Below are 19,815 nucleotides of genomic sequence, written 5' to 3'. Positions count from 1 at the left end.
GTCTGTGTGTGTGTGTGTGCGTGTGTGTGTGTGTGTGTGTGTGTGTGTGTGTGTGTGTGTGTGTGTGTGTGTGTGTGTGTGTGTGTGTGTGTGTGTGTGTGTGTGTGTGTGTGTGTGTTATAAATGAGCATTTTCTGGTTGATGCTGACTCTGTGTGTTTGTATAGGTGTGTATATTTGTACAGTTCAAGAAACGGTGCAGGGGAAGACTGTGATGAAAAATGTCACTATAACTGTACTGGGTGAGTCTGTCTGTCTGTCTGTCTGTAGACAAATATACAAATAAACATAAAAATAAGTATTCAAAGAGAATCAAAATTAAGAAAATTAACACAAAAAATGACTTAATTTCACCAACTGACCCACTGCTAACTCCTCTCCTCTCCTCTCCTCTCCTCTCCTCTCCTCTCCCCTCCGCTCCTCAGAGCGTGGTTATATAGACGTGTTGCCGGTGGACTCGGCCAACATCTCGGCTCTGCTCCACGAGACGGTGGAGCTCAGTCTGCAGATCGATGCCTACCCCGCCCCCAGCGTCACCTGGACCAGAGACAACGGCACCGTCAGCGGAGACACGGCCGTCACCTCCACTACGCCCATCACTGAGAGGAGGTAGGTGGGCCAACGCAGTGGTTCTCAACAGTGTTGTGATTTTGACAGCAAATTTAGATTTAGTTTTAGTCTTTTGAATAAAATTCCATTTTAGCCATCTGAAATGTTTTAGTTTTAGTCTAGTTTTAGTGGACTAAATCTACAGTCGATTTAGTCGACTAAAATGTATGTCAGGTCTTCATGGCGTCGTAATGGCTGATTTATCACTTGGTTGCATGCTGAAAATAGCCGTTCTACAAGCTCACAACGCGTCGCAGTTTACTTGTAAGGGCATGGTCACACTTTTATTTTACCTATGGAGCAGAATCTGCCAATGCTTTGTCAATGCAAATGCGTGGATTCATGGTCTTGCGCATCTTTCTCTCGAATCCACGCATTTGCATTGACAAAGCATTGGCAGATTCCGCCCCAGAGGTAAAATAAAAGTGCGGTGTGACCTTGCCCTAGCAGGGTATTTTTATATTGTGGTATTGCTATTTTTACTTAAGTAAAATATCTCAGTACTTCTTCCACCAGACATACAGTATGTATTGATTGAACGGATTACCTGTTACCCCCCAGTTACCTGAGCACTCTGACGCTGGTCCGCGTGCGCATGGAGCAGAGAGGGAGATACACGGCGACCATCGCCAATGACGACGAGGTCAGAGAAGTGGTGTTCGACCTCCAGGTCACAGGTCAGAGTTCACACAGACGTTGAGACAGACTGTTTGTTGAGACAAATTAAAGTCATACATAGTCAAGATGTGTTTAATTGAAAGTTACACAGTGTGACGTTAACTTTTAAATAATGTGTTAAAATGAAAACACAAAATAGCTGTCCTGGATTCAGATCACCAACAAAGTCACAATACAAGCGTTCTTTGTTTCTTTCTTTTTTTCTTTCTTTCTTTCTTTCACTTGTAATGCCATTTGTGGCACATTACATCATGTAGTATTATTTCTTGGAACCTGGTGTTTTATGATGTTTTTATGATGTGTGTGTGTGTGTGTGTGTGTGTGTGTGTGTGTGTGTGTGTGTGTGTGTGTGTGTGTGTGTGTGTGTGTGTGTGTGTGTGTGTGTGTGTGTGTGTGTGTGTGTGTGCGTGCGCGTGCATGCGTGCGTGGGTGTGCGTGTGTGTGTGTGTGTGTGTGTGTGTGTGTGTGTGTGTGTGTGTGTGTGTGTGTGTGTGTGTGTGCGTGCGTGTGCGTTTGTGTTTTAGCGCCCCCCAGGATCACAGAGCTTTCAGACCAACACGTGGCTCAGGGTCAGGCAGTGTTGTGTGTCACTGAAGGAGTGCCCACTCCCACAGTGCTCTGGTACAGCTGTCACAGCACACTGAGGTGGGGCCCACACCATTCATTCATTAATCAGTTAATTTATCCACAGGAAATGTGTCTAGTCACATAATCAGTTTACTGTAGTAATGTGTGATATTTACAACTTCACCAGAATGTGTACGCTTGTCTTTTATTTAAAAAGCTAGTTGTGTCGGTTCAAATAACTTATAGTATTTACTATTTACCCTAATGTAGTACTTTATTGCCAACTTTTATGGTATAAATCAGGGGTTTTCAACAAGTGGTCCGGGGACCACCAGTGGTCCTTGAGGGGGTTCCAGGGGGTCCCCAGCCAAATTAATAGTTAGCAACCAAATTGACCCTTATATGTCTGTAAGTCTGAGAGTGTACAAATGGAACCAAATGGACCCTAACAGGTCCATTTGGTTCCATTTGTACGCTCTCAGAGTTAAATGAACACTAATGATAATGATACAGTGTAGATTGGGACCCCCGAGAAATCTAAATGGTTGAGTCCCTGGCACATCTTTTCAAATGGGGGTCCCTGGGCTAATATTTGTCAATTTGGGGGGCCTGACACGAAAAAGGTTGAAAACCACTGGTATAAATGAATGGCATAGATGAATTAAATGATCCTCTCCTCTCCTCTCCTCTCCAGGTGTGGTAATAAGACAGTAGCTTGGCAGAGTCTGTCAGCTGATTCAGAGGGTGTCAGTCTGCAGCAGAACATCACTAATCTGGAGGAGAGAGGAGTCAGCCAGGTAAATGGGGACACAAAACCACATTACACCACCATACAATATGATACAATATGATATGACACAATGTGGCATGGTGCAATGCGATGGGATCTGCTGCGGTTACAGTAACAATACAATACGATATGAAAATACGATGGGATATGCTACATTAATATACAATATGGTGTGGTTCAATAAAAAAATGATATGATGGGATACGACACGATGCAAAGTAAAACATTTGAGTGCTTTTTCCACCACTGGCAACAACCCTGTGCTGTGTGTGTGCTGACAGGTCCGCAGCCTGCTGACCCTGCAGACCATGGGCTCTGTGACCGCTGTGCGCTGTGAGGCTCGCAACGAGAGAGGACGGCGGGCCTGGGACATACGTCTGGTGTCCAACTGTAAGAACCCAGAGGACCCAATACTGACCTGACTTCACTGGTGACTACACTGACTCTTAACTCTTAGGATGTTAACGCACCCTGCCTCTCTCTCTCTCTCTCTCTCTCTCTCTCTCTCTCTCTCTCTCTCTCTCTCTCTCTCTCTCTCTCTCTCTCTCTCTCTCTCTCTCTCTCTCTCTCTCTCTCTCTCTCCCTCCATCTCTTTCTCTCTCCATCCATCCATCTCTCTCTCCTGTCTCCAGCTCTCTTCTCTCAGGTTGCTGTGTTGGCAGCAGTTTTGGCGCTGGTCGTCATCGCTGTCATCTTCCTCATCATTCTCATCGTCCTCTGGAGAAAGGTCAGTCAGTTTGAAGTAAACAGTAGCAGTAGTCAGTCAGTCAGTCAGTCAGTCAGTCAGTCAGATTTAAGTGAAGTTAAACATAAATGATGATATTTAATGCAGCAGGTGCATCACATCCCAAAGAATCCCTGATTCAGCAACCTGCTCTTCAGTCTGCCTCATTAGACTGCACTACATCCGTTTCACCAGCAGATGTCGCTTAAATTAGGTTTAGAGTAGTGATTACATTTTTCAATAGGATTTCTGAAGCTTTGGAGTCCTTTTCTAAGCCTAATTTCACCATCACAGCTACAGTACTAGTATTTGGTTAAAAGATGGGCTATTATAGCTATAGTTGTAGTAGTTGTGTTATAGTGACGGTGCGTTTTAACAGCGGGCAACTCTGGGCGATGCCGGGCGATATCGCCCAAAAAGATAAAGAAAATCCATCTTTCATCGCCCCCCCGCCCACTTCGCCCGATCGCCGGCTCTCATAGACTTTCATTATATTTTTGGGCAATGTTGCCCAGAGTTGCCCGCTGTTAAAACGCAGGGTCTGTCATAGTACTACTAGTAGGTTGTCATAGTTTCACACAACACTGTAATATTTCCTGTCTCTCTCCCCTCTCCAATGTCCTTTCTTTTCTTTCCTTCCTTGTCCATTCCTCCCGGGTCCAGAAGCCTCGTTATGAGGTGCGTTGGAAGGTGATAGAGTCGGTCAGTTCTGACGGACACGAGTACACCTACGTTGACCCCACCCAGCTGCCGTACCACTCGGCGTGGGAGGTCCCGAGGGACAGCTTAGTGCTGGGTAAAGGACGTGAACTCTCCAGACAAAACACACACCAGTGGTGGACGAAGTACTCACATTCTTTACTTAAGTAAATGTATCAATACCACAGTCTAGAAATACTCATTTACAAGTAAAAGTCTGGTATTTAAAATTTACTTGAGTAAAAGTACAAAAGTATTGGCATCAAAATATACGTACCAAAATATAAGTACCAAAAGTAAAAGTACTCATTATGCAGAACGTCCCATTTCACAAGTTCAATATATATACAAATCAAATAATTGTAGTGAAGTAAAAGTGCAATATTTGCCTCTGAGATGTAGTTGAGTAGAAGTAAAAGTATTGAAATTATTAAGGAAAGATACCTCACATTTGTACTTGAGTGCATGTACTTAGTTGCTTTACACCACTGACACATAAACACACACACACGCGCACGCAGGCGTGCACGCACGCACACACACACACACACACACACACACACACACGCACGCACACCTTGCATCTCATGTCTTCTTATTCTCATTTAAACAATAAATGACTATGCAGTGAATGGTGACGTTACTGTTTGCTGTCAGGTCATACTCTTGGATCCGGGGCGTTCGGCAGGGTGGTTGAAGCCACAGCATACGGCCTGCTGCACTCACAGTCAACCACCAAGGTGGCGGTTAAGATGCTCAAATGTAAGTATGATTATTATTAATGTGTGTGTAAATAAGTACACAGTAAAATCATGTGTTAATTTAATCTCTTAACCCACTCACTTCGTACCACACTATGAGCTTGTACTGTATATCTGCTATTTTTGAAAAATCATGAAAATGTTTGCAAATCTTTGAATGTATATATAATTTTTTTTTCTTCAAATCTTTGCTTCTGTGGGTCCCTGGAACAAAATATTTTAGAGATGGGGGGAGGGCAAATACATATAATTTTGGGGATCCTTGACACAAGTTACCACTGATACAGCAACGTTTTTCAGAAAACCTCAATGGAGTCTCTCCTTCATCTATTAACACTATTGTGTGTGTGTGTGTGTGTGTGTGTGTGTGTGTGTGTGTGTGTGTGTGTGTGTGTGTGTGTGTGTGTGTGTGTGTGTGTGTGTGTGTGTGTGTGTGTGTGTGTGTGTGTGTGTGTGTGTGTATGTGTGTGTGTGTGTGTGTTATATTATATTTATAGCCACTGCCAGGAGAAGTGAGAGCCAGGCTTTAATCTCAGAGTTAAAGATTCTGAGCCACCTCGGACCCAACCTCAATGTTGTCAACCTGCTGGGAGCCTGTACCAAGGGAGGTGAGATACACTGTGTGTGTGTGTGTGTGTGTGTGTGTGTGTGTGTGTGTGTGTGTGTGTGTGTGTGTGTGTGTGTGTGTGTGTGTGTGTGTGTGTGCGCGCGTATGTTGAAAGACTGTATTGAAAAATGTTTACTGGGAATCTCCAATAAAAGAGTCATCATGGGATTTCTCTCTCTCTCTCTCTCTCTCTCTCTCTCTCTCAGGCCCTATCTACCTGATAACAGAGTACTGTCGTCATGGCGACCTGGTGGACTACCTCCACCGTAATAAACACACGTACTTACAGAGCGACGCAGAAGGCACGCAGCGAGAGAACAACACGCCGGGCAAGAGGTCAGCGTGCACACACTCATGCACGTATGCACAAAAAAACATTTGGTAGCCTATAGGCACGTGCACAAGTTGGTTGTGAGGGGCCTTCAAATGGCCGGCCATCTCCAAAAGGAGGGCCAAACAGTTAGCAAGGTACTGCTCAGTATCAGCTATCATAGGAAGCCGCTCAATTTGGAGCAGGCGTTGTATCCTTTATCCATCCATGATTTATGTCCGCTGTGTCTGACAAGTACTGTATGTCAACTATATTGTATGTAACAATGTGTTCAGCCTGGCATGGCCAGACTAATATAACTGCGTAGATATTAGTCTGGAATCTCTGTGTGGAACCTGCATTTCCAAGGGGCGAATTCAAAAAACACCTGTGGTGATAAACCCGCCCCATATTTGCATACAGGGCCCTGATTGGTCCCTCACTACTTCGGAGGGAGTGAAATCCAATCACAACTGAGCGGTGCCAGACCATTGTCTGACTGCACTGGCAGTGTTTATGTCCTTTGTACAAGGCATTCTTGTACTTCTGTTTATGTGGACATAAATAAATATTTCATATGTATACGTGTGTGTGTGTGTGTGTGTGTGTGTGTGTGTGTGTGTGTGTGTGTGTGTGTGTGTGTGTGTGTGTGTGTGTGTGTGTGTGTGTGTGTGCGTGCGTGCGTGCGTGCGTGCGTGCGTGTGCGTGTGCGTGTGCATGTGCGTGTGTGTGTGACAGTGACAGTGATGGGGGCTACATGGATATGAGTAAGGAGGAGTGTGTCCAGTACGTGGCGATGCAGGAGCTGGTAGACCACATCAAATACGCCGACATCGAGCCTGCGGTTTACGAGACGCCCTACCAAGAGCCAGGTAACTAAATAACAACAACAGCAACAATACTGATGTAAGATAATATCAGTGGTGTAAAGTAACTAAGTACATTTACTCGAGTACTGTACTTAAGTCATTTTTATCTTACATTTTTACTTTAGTGGAGCATTTCCAATGTACAGTTCTTTTACTTCTACTCCACTTCATCTCAGAGATAAATATTGTACTTTTACTCCACTACAGTTATTTGAAAACTTTAGTTACTAGTTACTTTGTTGATTTTGATTATTATTACAAAACATACATTAACCACTTTATCAATTTAAACTTTGGCTATTTGAAGATAGCAGATCTACAAGCTGATGCGACGCATTGTAGATCTACTGTAGAGCTTGTAGATCTGCTATTTTCAAATATGTTAATACATTTTATACATACCTTGTGAAACTGGACATTCTGCATAGTGAGTACTTTTGCTTTTGGTACTTTAAGTACATTTTGATGCCAATACTTTTGTACTTTTACTCAAGTACATTTTAATTACATTGCATTTTTACTTAAGCAAAAAAAAAAAGTACTTTTTCCACCACTGGATAATGTCTCCTTTCAACCTTTATTCACTCCTCCTCTCCTTCACTCCTCTAGGCCAGGAGGAGCAGGAGACATCAGCCCTCTCCCTCAGCGACTCTCCTCTCCTCAACCTCAATGACCTACTGGGCTTCTCCTACCAGGTTGCTCAAGGAATGGACTTCCTGTCCTCCAAAAATGTCAGTTCTCTTCTCTTCTCTTCTCTTCTCTTCTCTTCTCTTCTCTTCTCTTCTCTTCTCTTCTCTTCTCTTCTCTTCTCTTCTCTTCTCTTCTCTTCTCTTCCCTTCCCTTCCCTTCCCTTCTCTTCTCTTCTCTGAATGGGTTAAGTCAGTGGTTCTCAAACTTTTTCGTGCCAAGGACCCCCAAATAGACACTTATTAGCCCGCGGACCCCCATTTGAAAAGATAAGCCAGGGACCCCCATAATAGAAGATTTTTACGGCTCTCTAGCAGTGATTTCAACCATTTTAATTTCAAGGACCCCAAGTTTGACATGCATTAGGCTACGGACCCCCATTTAATGGCATGTATGTCTGTGGGACCCCAATTCATATTGTAAAATCAATGTTAATTTAACTCTGAGAGTGTACAAATGGAACCAAATGGACCCGTTAGGGTCCATTTGGTTCCATTTGTACACTCTCAGAGTTACAGACCCATAAGGGTCCATTTGGTCCCTGTCCATCATTTAGCTGGGGACCCTCTGGAACCCCCTCAAGTACCCCTGGGGGTCCCCGGACCCCACTTTGAGAACCAATGGGTTAAGTTGTTAATAACAAACTGTGAATGTCTTTATTCCCCCAACAGTGTGTGCACAGGGACCTGGCCGCCAGGAACGTGTTGGTCTGTGAGGGAAAGCTGGTGAAGATCTGTGACTTTGGCCTGGCCAGGGACATCATGAATGACGAGAATTATATCGCCAAGGGCAACGTGAGTTATTCTGACGAGTTAAAGGACGACTTCACCCATTTTCAACCTATCTTCATATAATTAGAGGAAAATAAAGAATTTGAAGAACACATATAAAGAGATAAAAGTCATGACGCTGTGATGCCTACGTCGTTACCACGGTAACCAAAGCAGATATGTCGATGCAGGGCGGCTTTGGGTTGACGTTGTTTAAATCAGTCTGAACAGACAGATATGTGACAGATCAGATCTGATCACTTGCAAATGCAGTGTGAACAGTCGGGCCGAAAGATCAGATTTGAGAAATGATATGAAGAATGGGTGAAGTCGTCCATTAATCATGTGAAATTGGTCCTTGACTATAATCACCTTTGAGTTAAGCGGGCAGCATACTTCAAAATAAGTTGTATTTTTCTCTGGCTTGCAAAAACCGAAGAAGTCCTCTGAAGACAAATTAGTCTTATGCTCCATGCGCTTTCGCTTAGAGCGTGGAACGTTCTGTAAAAATGTGTGACCATTCACACACCATGTTTGCATTGGTGTCAACTGGAGTGAATCCGACTATAGAACATATTGGAGCTGCCAAAAAATACTTTAGGAATATGTTTGTTTGTTTTCTCTGCAGTCATGCCATGTTGCCGTATGCTATTATGATGTACAGTATGCTGCCCGCTTAAACCTCAATACCGAACATTACAAATAGCAAGGAATGCTGGAGTCAGATAATAATGTAGATGTAAATCTTTATGCAGCCGAATTCTCAGTGTTAATTTTAGTCTGAGAAGGTAATTTCTGTGTGCGTGTGTGTGTGTGTGTGTGTGTGTGTGTGTGTGTGTGTGTGTGTGTGTGTGTGGTTGTGTGCATCCAGATGTGTACTAACTCTGCATGCAACATGTGTGTGTTTGCGTGCATGCAAGTTGTGTTGAGTATTTATTTGTGTGTGTCCACAGACATTCCTGCCAGTGAAGTGGATGGCTCCAGAGAGTATTTTCCAGAATGTTTACACCAGTTTGAGTGATGTATGGTCATATGGCATTCTACTGTGGGAGATCTTCTCACTGGGTACCCTATCTTATATATTTGGTTTTATATTCTATCCTTTCTGTTGTGTTTTATACCCTATCCTGTCTATACAATTAATGGGGAGACCTTAACATTTTTAGTAGTTATTCAATGTATGGACTTCATGGATTTCATGCATGGACTTACTGGAGAAAATTACTTTATAAAAAAATACTAACATTATGAAATAACTAATCGAAAAATGAAGGTATCCCTATTCATTTGAGGGACAATATCAGTCACCAGAACCAGGGACATGTGTTTTCATTTTCAATTAGACTAAAATGGAGTTTGAAGTTCAATGGGTTTATGTAGAGGGGGGGGGGGGGGGGCGTGTCTGATCAAATTAATTGAAATATCTACATATTGAATCAGCTACTTAATAACCCAGGAGTGCACAAAAAAGCCAGAAAAGACATGAAAATGACCCCAGAACTATTTAAAAGTGAAATTCCCCTTTAACCTTGCCTTACTAGTAATGTTCCAATGTATTTTGTCCCAGGTGGTAGCCCATACCCCGACATCCCCATGAATGACCAGTTCTACGCAGCCCTGAAGAGAGGCTATCGGATGCCCAAGCCCACCCATGCCACACAACAAATGTAAACACTGTTTAAAGATTATCTTATCATCCGTGCCTGACAGCATGGATGACAGAAAGAGGAATGGGAGTGTAGAGAAGGTGACATTGTGCAACACAGGTCACAAGAAACTGGTTGAGAAATTAATTAATTTAGCACTAACAAGTTATGTTTATAGATGTAAGCCCTGTTTATAGTATTTAATGATTGCCTGTAATGTTTGAAATCTAGGAACTGAAGTTCAATTTGTCATGCTTCTGTCTCTTGTTAGACTGCGTGTTGTAGATAGATGCAAGGTTTGATGTTTACCTGGTAAACTAGTTTCTTTGAAGCACTGCAATGTTCTCTCGTCACGTACACGTATGATTTCACACTTCACAATTGCTCTGGATGCTTCTGGATTCTAAATGCCTAATTGAAAATTGTAATAAGAGTGCCAGGTAGAGTCTAATGCGGGGTTGTCAAACTGATTTGTTCCAGGTCACCACTCTAAATAACTGTTTCATCCATGGCACCCCTGAATTACATTAACCGTTACTTTATAGCACCTTACATTTGTGTCATAATACGTCACGTAAATACGTACATTTTCCAGCTTGTCACAATGACAATTTTAGATAATATCAGTTTCCATTAGGACAGATTGAGAATGGCTTTATTCTTGACGTTCAACCACTTGAACCCCAGCATCACTATTCTGGGGGGAACATTCAAAAATATTTTTGGTGAGGAGATTTTGTGTAGATAAAAAAACGAACTCATTTCTGTTTTACTATAAGTATAGAGGGTCTAAGTGGTTAAACTGAAGTGATATTGATCAATTCCACATGTTATCAAAGTATTCTGCAGCAACCCTGGACACTGGCACCCTAGGGTGCCACGGCACTCACTTTGAGAAACCCTGGTCTAATGTCCTCTTCATGTAGAAGTGATAGCTGACAGCAGTGTGGATTTCGTCGACTAAAACTATGACGAAAAATGTTCGTAGACTATACCTTTTTTCACTGACAAAAAATAAATAAAAACCAAATAAAAACTAAACTATGATGACTAAAACTATGACTAAATATATTGACAATTTAAAACCAGACCAAAATGTTAGTGAGGGACTAGTGGAGCAGAGATCCAGTAGAACTAATAGAAAAGTCATTTTATGTTTGGTTGCGCTAGGGCATTGCGCTCTGAAAAGAGCAGATCTACAAGCTCACTACGCGTCGCAGCACGACACGTTGTGAGCTTGTAGATCTGCTATTTTCAGCATGCAAACAAGTGTAAAATCTGCCATTACGACGCCATCAAGGCACGCCGAAACACATTATAGTGGACTAAATCAACTGTAGATTTAGTCGACTATAATCTTATGATATTTAGTCGACTAAAACTAGACAAAAACTAAAACATTTCAGATGACTAAAATATGACTAAAACTAAATGGAATTTTATTCAAAAGACTATGACTAAAAGTAAATCAAAATGTGCTGTCAAAATCAACACTGGTGTGTCGTTGTGTTGTTACAGACATGAGGTGATGAGTCGCTGTTGGGAAGAGAAGGACGACGTGAGGCCTCCCTTCTCCTCTCTGAGCGTTTCCATTGGCAACATGCTGAGTGATGGATACAAGAAGGTACACCGAAGAATCTGAAGCTAGCACAGCAAATAGAAGGTTCAAAGATGAGCGCCTGATGCTTTAGCACTCATAGAAATGTCATACTGGGGATACTGTAAGAAAAAAGTCTTCACTTCATTTGTGTTTTAACTCATTTAATCTTAATGGGTTAACTCATTAAGACCTGAGGCCGATTCAAAAAATGTCTTTGTTTGCTCAGTTTGCTCAAAAAGTGACTTTACATCAGTGGTTGTACAGTCTGTAAGTCTTGTTCCTTTGTATTGCTATAGCGGTACCTCCAGGTGACGGAGAACTTTCTGAGCGGCGAGCATCCCGCGGTGTCCCGGTCAAAACCCAGCCCGGCTCCACGGCCGGCCGGGACCGCAGACGAGGTGGAGGTGGAGGCGGGAGCGGAGGTGGAGTTGGAGGTGGAGGTAGAGGCCCAGGCAGCAGATGATGATGGTAAGTTCTGGCTCTTTTTTTGGACTACAAGAACTACTGTAAGCGAACCGTGCCATTCGTGGATGGGTTTCCAGACGCTACCGGTTGGTCTCAGATAAGGTTCTCAGAACCTAATTTGGACCCTGCTAATGGAAACATAAAAAAAATGAATGGGTTCTGGAAATGTTCTGATTATGGAAGGTTCTGCGTTAACCCATCATCCTATCCTATATAATTAGAATTGCAGAGAGGGCGTGCGGGCCGGATCAACGGCGGACGTCACAAACTAACATGCAGACTTGCAAGGCGCACCGTTGCTCCGATCTGCAACAAACTAGGCACCAACACTGGTCAGGATGTCCAGCATCTGGTCTAAATACAGCCACACAATCTCCTTTGTGAACTGAAACATTTCAAATGGCCATAACTTGGTGACCATTGCTCTGATCAGCGCAATATAGGACTGGATTTGAAGGCCTGAAAATCTAGTAGTGGAAAAGAGCCATCAGTTTGTTTAGTATTGCTGATGTGTCTGTTTTGTAACATTTGATGTTATTCTTTAATCTGACCTCATCCTTTCTTGCAGGAAGCCACACCCCTCAGATTAGGGTCCACCAGTCAGAGGCGGAGCCAGAGGAGGCAGGCCCCTCCTCCACGACGTACGTCATCCCCGTCACGGACGTCACCATAGAAACCAGTGGCCAGGTGCTGGACACAGCCACTCCAGAGTTATCAAGGTACAACCGACCCCGCCTCCAACACACACAGGCACGCACGCACGCACGCACGCACGCTTTCTGGAGAAAATATTAGTTAAATCTTGAAAATAAGACCCCGTCCACCCTTTTTTCTTAAAAACATAGCTTTTTCTATACCTATCTTTGGGCATTTTATCCACACAACACATTTTTTGGCCCCTGAAATTTGACTTCTTGGAAAACTCATTCCAGGGTGAAAATGTTTCAATACGTTTGTCTGCCACGTCAGAGGTTTTTGGCCAGAGATTTAGGTTATTCTTGCTTTTGTTTACACATAGATACACAGTGGTCATATGGTTTAAGGTACTATGAGGAGGTTTAAGATCAGTGTCCCCCCCATCCATGTATGTTTTTCTTTTTGAGGAAATAAGTATTCTTAAAGCGTCTTGGCTAAGCATTCTCTACTGAAGCCATCTGTACCATCTCTTCTTGTCCTGTGTCTATTTTAATGTCAGTAAAGAGTCAGAGGTCCTCCTCTCTCTCCGCACTTCCTTTGTGGATGAGGAAGGGAGAGTAAAGTGAGTAAACACCGTCCTCGTCTTGCTCAACTCTGCTGCTACCGTCTGTCTTATAGCCGCGTGGCGCAATACCCCCTGTGTGTGTCTGGTATGGTGCAATAATGAATAACCTGCATGATGTGTGGGGAAACACTCATATTTCTTCCGTTACGCACGTCAGACATGTGTCGTGAACATTGTTTTCTGGAGTGAAAAACACAGGAACCTGTGTGTGTCAGCAATATCATGCAGAGCAGAACCCATACCATAACCCATTATTACACAACCTATACGTTCAGTGTTGGAAGAAATAAACTCTTTTACTTTTACTAATGTAGCTGCCATCATGTTTAAAAGTTCATATTATTATAAATAAGTGAATAAGTTAAGAATTCATAATGTTTTTTGTTTGGTCAATTCATGTTTGGATTGTTCTCTTTGCTTTTGCTGTGTATTTGAGTTGCTGTGAAGTCTAGGGTCACACTGACCTGGCAGCTGAGTCAGATCAGTCAATCAAGAAGTCAGCAAGGGTGGTTTAGATTTTGGTTAATTACCAGAGCAGGGGCAGAGGCATTCATTTTACTCTGAACAGCACTAGAGCATGCAGAAAGCAGCAAACAGAGAACAAGTGTTGTTGGTGGTGCTGTTTAAAGAAAAGATTTGATTTAAGTGAAAGGTTTAAAAGAAGAACTGTTTAAGTTAAGAAAGAGATTTAAGTTGAGATAAAAAGAAGACTTCAAGATTGTTTCCCCCACATATTTTGATGCGGCCAATGAGTTCTCACAGCATTTAATAAATGTCTGTAAAAGAAAAGAAACCTTGTGATCGTATCTGTCAACCGGAGGGAAGCTACGACTAATCTTTTACTTAAACCAGTAGTTCACCCAAAAAATACTTAGTATCAATTACACACCCCATAAAGCCTTGAATTCAGGTCGGGTGGTCTCGCCATGAGACCTCCGGTCGCTATAGGGGCCCGAGACAATAACTTAAACAAGTTAACCAAGTTAACCTTAGAAGCCATTGACACTTGATGTTTACCACAAAGTGTGATGAAACAAGATTCTAAACAAGATTACATTTCCTTTCCGTTATTTTAATGCTCTGTCAGTGGTGGTATTGATGTTATCTGGAGTTAGCAGTGGCTAATTATCGACTGACTGACTGACTGCTGACTATGAGGTTCAATTCATAAAGGTCTCACAGGTAATTTTATTACCTGTGTAGGTCCTATAAAGAGAAGAATGCATTCGCCATCTGTTTTGGATAAGGGGTGTCATGTTTTGCAATTAATTAAGCTTATCTAGACTATTTCTGTTATTAAGGTTATGTGATTTCTCTCAGACTGTGCAGGGCAGAGGCGTCTAATCTCTGAGTTAAGGTAACCGCATACCCTCGGATTAAAACTATTTCTTAATTCCATTTAAAGATGTGTTTACACTATAATTTAAAATTATAAAGCCGATAAAGTATAGTTTTGGACCATGACGGAGGCGCGCCGACTCAGCAGACCTTGAGGCTGAGGAGTCGCGCCCGAGCGCCTCCAGGCGCGAGTGCCCGCAACGACCAGCCGATGGGCTGCTAGTCGAATCAGCGCCGTCCGAGTTATGTACCGATAGGGACAGAATCGTAAATATTTTTGGTGCGGACTGCGTTTGTCCCACTGACTGCGTTTGTCCCAACTGTCACTCAAAGTGACTGACTGACTGACTGACTGACCAAAAACAAGGTCAGGACACAGCAAAATATCAATAACCTTTGAAGAATACATTGATGATTTGGTGGGAGACAAAATTGGTAATAAAAAAAGTGGTTGATTGTGTGGGATTATCAGTCAACCAGTCAACTAACCTGCCAGTCAATCAGTCAAAGCAACCAGCAAGCAGGCAGCAAACATATATATATATTCAGTGGTGTAAAGTAACTAAGTACATTAACTCAAGTACTGTACACTTTTGAGGATTTTTTGCTTTACTGGAGTATTTCTCATTTTCAATACTTTTACTTCTACTCCATTATATCTCAGAGGCAAATATTGTTCTTTTACTTATATGAGCTTGTAGATCTGCTATTTTCAAAAGATTTTTACAACATTTGTAAACGTGAAATGGGACATTCTGCATAATGAATTACTTTTGGTACTTTACAGTAAGTACTTTAAGTACATTTTGATGCCAATACTTTTGTGCTTTTACTCAAGTAAATTGATTACCAGACTTTTACTTAACTTTACTTTACGTAACAGAGTATTTCCACACTGCAGTATTGATCCTTTTACTTAAGTAAAAAAAAATGAGTAGCCTACTTTTTCCACCAATATATGAATCCTCTATATCTTCAGCCCTCAGCTGTCAGATGTCCCCGCTGAGAAGGACACCCATGATGATGCGTCAGAACCACAGGAAGTGACATCACAGCCAAACCAGGAAGCTGAGGATCCACCCCAAATAGCCGGCCCTCCTCCCTGCACCACCACAGAGGAAGAGGAGAGTTTCTTGTGAAGGTTTTTTTTTTTTTACTCCTGGGTCAAACCGGACTAGCTGTGGACAAAACAGGGCTGAACATTCTTCATTTCCGCACAGCCTATAGACCAGTGGTTTTCAACCTTTCTCATGCCAAGGACCCCTAAATGTATATACATTTGGCCACGGACCCCCATCTGAAAATGTTTTGTGCCAGGGACCCCCAGAAGAGAAGATTTGAGTTAAAAATTGCAAAATTCTACAAAATTCTCTTTCAAGATTTTTTGAAAATATTTTTGAATAGCCAACGTATACAATATGGATAAAGGGGAGAAAATGTATTAACACCTTTTTTCGGGGACCCCCTGGAACCCCCTCAAGGACCACCAGGTTGAGAACCACTGGCCTAGACACAAACACATTGTTTGTAATAATAACACATCCCGTAATAATAATAGGAATATAATAGTCTGCATAGAAACTGAGTTAAATGCGTTTTAAAAGAAAAAAAATACTTACATGTAATATATTCACATCACATAAGTGCCCTCTACCATTATGAGATTATATGAGATGTTGTTACGTTATTGTATCATAAACAATGAGGACAAAAAGAGGAAAAGGCCTGCTTAACCACTTAAACCCCAGGTCCGTATTGTGGGGAAAAGCTTTCGCTGAAAATAGACGAATAGCTTGTCAATTGGCTATTTTCAGCAAAGATATTCGATCATGATATAGAGCGAAAACAGAAGAGCAGTGGTGGAAAAAGTACTCAAATGATTTACTTAAGTAAAAGTGTAGAATTTCGAAGTACTCTGTTACAAGTAAGTCTGGAATTCAAAATTTACTTGAGTAAAAGTACAAAAGTATTGGTATCAAAATGTACTTGAAGTACCAAAAGTAAAAGTACTAAAATGTTTGAAAATAGCAGATCTACAAGCTCTGAGGGTTTAAGTGGTTAATGTGTTGTGACCTGCCAGTCAGCCCTCCACTGCCAAACACAGCATTCTACTGTGTGTGGTCACCTTGACGATGGCTGTTTTCATTGGATTTTTAATGCCCACAGTATTCCTGAAAAGTAGCTAATGGTCGGGTCTCATTTAGGATGAGCTGCTCCACGTATCATGAATGAATATCATGTTAAAAGTATTATTTTGTACTATTTTTGTATATGGGTACTATCTATCTACGTGTTGTTTTTCTCCAGGGCATTGCAGAGAGCGAGAGAGAGAGAAAGAGAGAGAGAGAGAGAGAGAGAGAGAGAGAGAGAGAGCGAGAGCTACAGAGCTTTGTTCCCTAGGCAGTTTGTCACCACAAGAACACTGTCACTATTAATAAAATGATGAAATGACGATCTCACTTTCCAAAAACAGTGCGTGATCATCATCTAGGTCTAGGGAAAACCAGAGGATGACTAAAGCATCAAGCAGATTTTTTTGGCAGCCAAAAATTGTAGTTGATTAAGAACTGGTTTCAATTATGTGGTGGTGGGTGTAACTTCTCTTCCCACAAATGTCTCATTTTCCAACAGATTATCCCATAAAACGTTATTTAGCCAAACGTTTGCTGAAAATGCTCACAAGTAGGTGTTTGATATTTAGAATCTGTGCTTTTATCGTGGGTAAACATTAACAATCTAACCTTCTGTAGGTGTGTAGCTCAGTCATCGCCAATTGGGGTGCCAGATAGTGTGATTGTTTTCAGCATTCCCTGGTGGACCAATTAGTCAGACACAGTACATGCAGTACAGATACTGTACAGTGTATAGTCAGACAAACACTCCAACGCAGTAGTTTTGAACTCGCTCAACTAAAATCAACAGTTTTGGCACCGCGAAACCTTCACTAGACCCATAACTGGAACTAAAACCTGGAAGCCAAACCCAGTGTTAGTTTCTAATTCACTGCTATATTGCTTTAAGGGAAGGATCGCTTTCTCTCTCTCTCTGTGTGTGCGTGTGTGTATGTGTGCGTGCGTGTGTGCGTGCGTGCGTGAACGTGCACTTGTGTGTATGTGTTTGTGTGTATTTTGAAGGAGGGAGGTGATGAGACAGAGTCAGACATATCAGATCAGCCTCATTGTTCTGTGATCAGATGAGTCATGTATCTAAGTTGTACATAAACAGTGTTAACAGAGCATATACAGTGACAAGTCAAACTGCACACAGTGTACAACCATAATGCTATATGAGAATATTCCTTAAGTATTTCTGCACTCACATTTAGCTGTTAGACGATATTCAGCTGGCATTTGCCTCTACCTTGAAGGTTGAAGGTTTAACAATCCGCTTGTCTATAACTAGCCATTGATTATGATTCATGATCATGATTTCTATCATAAAGATCATACAGTATATTTGGCCAGTAAATGGTAGAAGTGGCTGATTTGTATTTATTTTTTACCGTCACAGCGGACTTTAGACCAAACAAAGTAGTTTTTGACTCTTTTTGATGGTACAGAGCTGGAGGTTTGAAGGTACACATGTTTGAACTGTTTAAACTAGTTGCTGTTTTCTACGTTTGCAGTCAAGGTACATTTACTGGTCCTCTTTGCATCAGTACTATTACTGTCTTCATAATACAGTCCTATGGTTATAACCCAGTCCTGTCCTGCATTAATAGCCTACTAGCCAAATCATCATGGCATTACCACATTAACAACCGCACTTCCGGGTGTAGAGCAAGTGCTGCAATGAGGCAGTATTGCCCATGTCCATCATCTGTGTCATTTAACCTATTATTGTTTATGGCGGGTTGGCCACGTTTATAAGCTACATGATATGTGACGGAATGAATTCACGTGGAGTGGCGATGCACTTTCTGTTCTCTGTATGTGGGATGACTGTGTGTGTATATGTTGGTCTTTAGACTTCAAAGCTTTAAACTGGAAAAAGCCTTGGCCTAATTCATTACATACCGAGTTATCGCTGGCAGGCCAGTTCTTGCCTACGACTGCCCTATCTATATACTTTGTTGACCACCCCCAGGGGTCTATACTTAGGTCCCCTACATTTTTCCCTCTATACCAAAATCTCTTAGCCGAAAATACATGCTTTTTTCCCATGGATGTTTGCACGTTATGACATACCCAGAATAGGGATGCGAGGGTTGATGTGGTTAACCACTCGAAACCTAATGTCCCTATATTCCAGGGCTGAACATTCAACAAAAATCCATACAAAATCCAAAAAAGTTAAATAAGTCAAATAAGTTCACACAAAAAAAAGGAGCGGACCTAGTATAGAGCCCCAAGGAAACTCTGGTCAAGTAAATAGGATGTAAAACATAATAGTGACAATGCTGGGTGATTTCAACTTGGAGTTTTTTACATGAATGGGTTTCAACAACAGAACACAGGAGCAGTAATGTAAAAAGTGGGACTTGTACAGTGACTGCCTCTGTAGAAGACTGTGCTATATATACTGTAGGTACTGGATGAACGATTCATTCCATGTTTTAACCATGTACCTCTGTAATGTCTTTATAAGAAGACAATAGGATAAGAAAGAAATGTCTCTGTTGAGACCTTTTGTTAAATCAGATGCAGTCTTTCCTCTTGATTTATTTGGCAGTGACACTCCATGTATGCGTACTGTGGCAAATTATGCTTAGATAAAATAATATAAATGTAAATAAGGGTAACCTTAACCCTATAACAGTATACAGTATTTTAGTACTTTCCCTTCAAAGCGCATACAAATGAAGGCCTAGCATTTGAAATGAATGTTTTTTTTTATCATGATAAAGCAATGACATTGGAAATATTGCAAACTGAGCAAAGATGTAAAGCCTGTTTGTTTGGTTGGTGCTAGCATATTAGCATATTCTGTATATCAGTTTAAAGGGAATGTGGACAGGTTATTAGAATGTCCATGAAATAAAGATTTTTTTACTCTTCAGGTGAATTAATGTTTGCATTCTATTCTTCATTATTCATCTAAATTAGAAAAACTACATTGACTATCTGCATTGGGATTCAGTCAGAGGTGGAAAGTAACCAATTACTATTTTTTATTTGTATTGTACTCAAGTACAACTTGTTTTGATTTACTTGAGTATTTCCATTTTTTTATTTTACTAGTTTCTATATCTACTAGTTATTTATGATGTAGATTACAAAATATTCAGTAACTGATACATTGTGATGTACAGTATTAAAGCCAGGGGTGAGCAAGTATGTTTGGCCATGGGCCAATTTCTTTCTAAGTCATTATTAGGTGATGGACCAACTAACACAATCAAAGGCTAATTTAAGATCTGAAACTTTGCAATAATCAGTATATGAATTGCTATTTATTGCTTTAAGTCACTAAAATAAGATGTGTGTGTGTGTGTG

General features: G+C 41.5%; 1 protein-coding gene across 3 annotated transcripts in view; it reads left to right on the top strand.

Moving 5' to 3' along the window:
- Positions 1-19,378, top strand: part of LOC311057698 (platelet-derived growth factor receptor beta-like) — a 33,488-nt gene extending 14,110 nt beyond the window's left edge. For 2 of the 3 annotated variants that reach the window (XM_084074731.1, XM_084074730.1), the window contains exons 9-28: positions 167-241; positions 425-608; positions 1,170-1,285; positions 1,811-1,931; positions 2,548-2,650; positions 2,925-3,033; positions 3,276-3,370; positions 4,031-4,163; positions 4,724-4,828; positions 5,325-5,435; positions 5,641-5,770; positions 6,483-6,616; positions 7,223-7,344; positions 7,972-8,094; positions 9,024-9,135; positions 9,638-9,737; positions 11,235-11,340; positions 11,613-11,784; positions 12,350-12,500; positions 15,360-19,378. In XM_084074731.1, the coding sequence (XP_083930857.1) occupies positions 167-241; positions 425-608; positions 1,170-1,285; positions 1,811-1,931; positions 2,548-2,650; positions 2,925-3,033; positions 3,276-3,370; positions 4,031-4,163; positions 4,724-4,828; positions 5,325-5,435; positions 5,641-5,770; positions 6,483-6,616; positions 7,223-7,344; positions 7,972-8,094; positions 9,024-9,135; positions 9,638-9,737; positions 11,235-11,340; positions 11,613-11,784; positions 12,350-12,500; positions 15,360-15,519 (2,462 nt within the window). In that variant the 3' untranslated portion in view covers positions 15,520-19,378. The remainder of the gene's footprint in view (positions 1-166; positions 242-424; positions 609-1,169; positions 1,286-1,810; positions 1,932-2,547; positions 2,651-2,924; positions 3,034-3,275; positions 3,371-4,030; positions 4,164-4,723; positions 4,829-5,324; positions 5,436-5,640; positions 5,771-6,482; positions 6,617-7,222; positions 7,345-7,971; positions 8,095-9,023; positions 9,136-9,637; positions 9,738-11,234; positions 11,341-11,612; positions 11,785-12,349; positions 12,501-15,359) is intronic. The other variant, XM_084074732.1, reaches the window with a different exon arrangement.
- The last annotated feature ends 437 nt before the right edge of the window (positions 19,379-19,815 follow it).

This window comes from Gymnoscopelus microlampas (genome assembly GCF_963454915.1).
Source record: "Gymnoscopelus microlampas genome assembly, chromosome: 12".
Lineage (NCBI taxonomy): Eukaryota > Metazoa > Chordata > Actinopteri > Myctophiformes > Myctophidae > Gymnoscopelus > Gymnoscopelus microlampas.
Note: the sequence above shows the minus strand (reverse complement) of the source record. Positions and strands in the feature narration are given on the sequence as shown.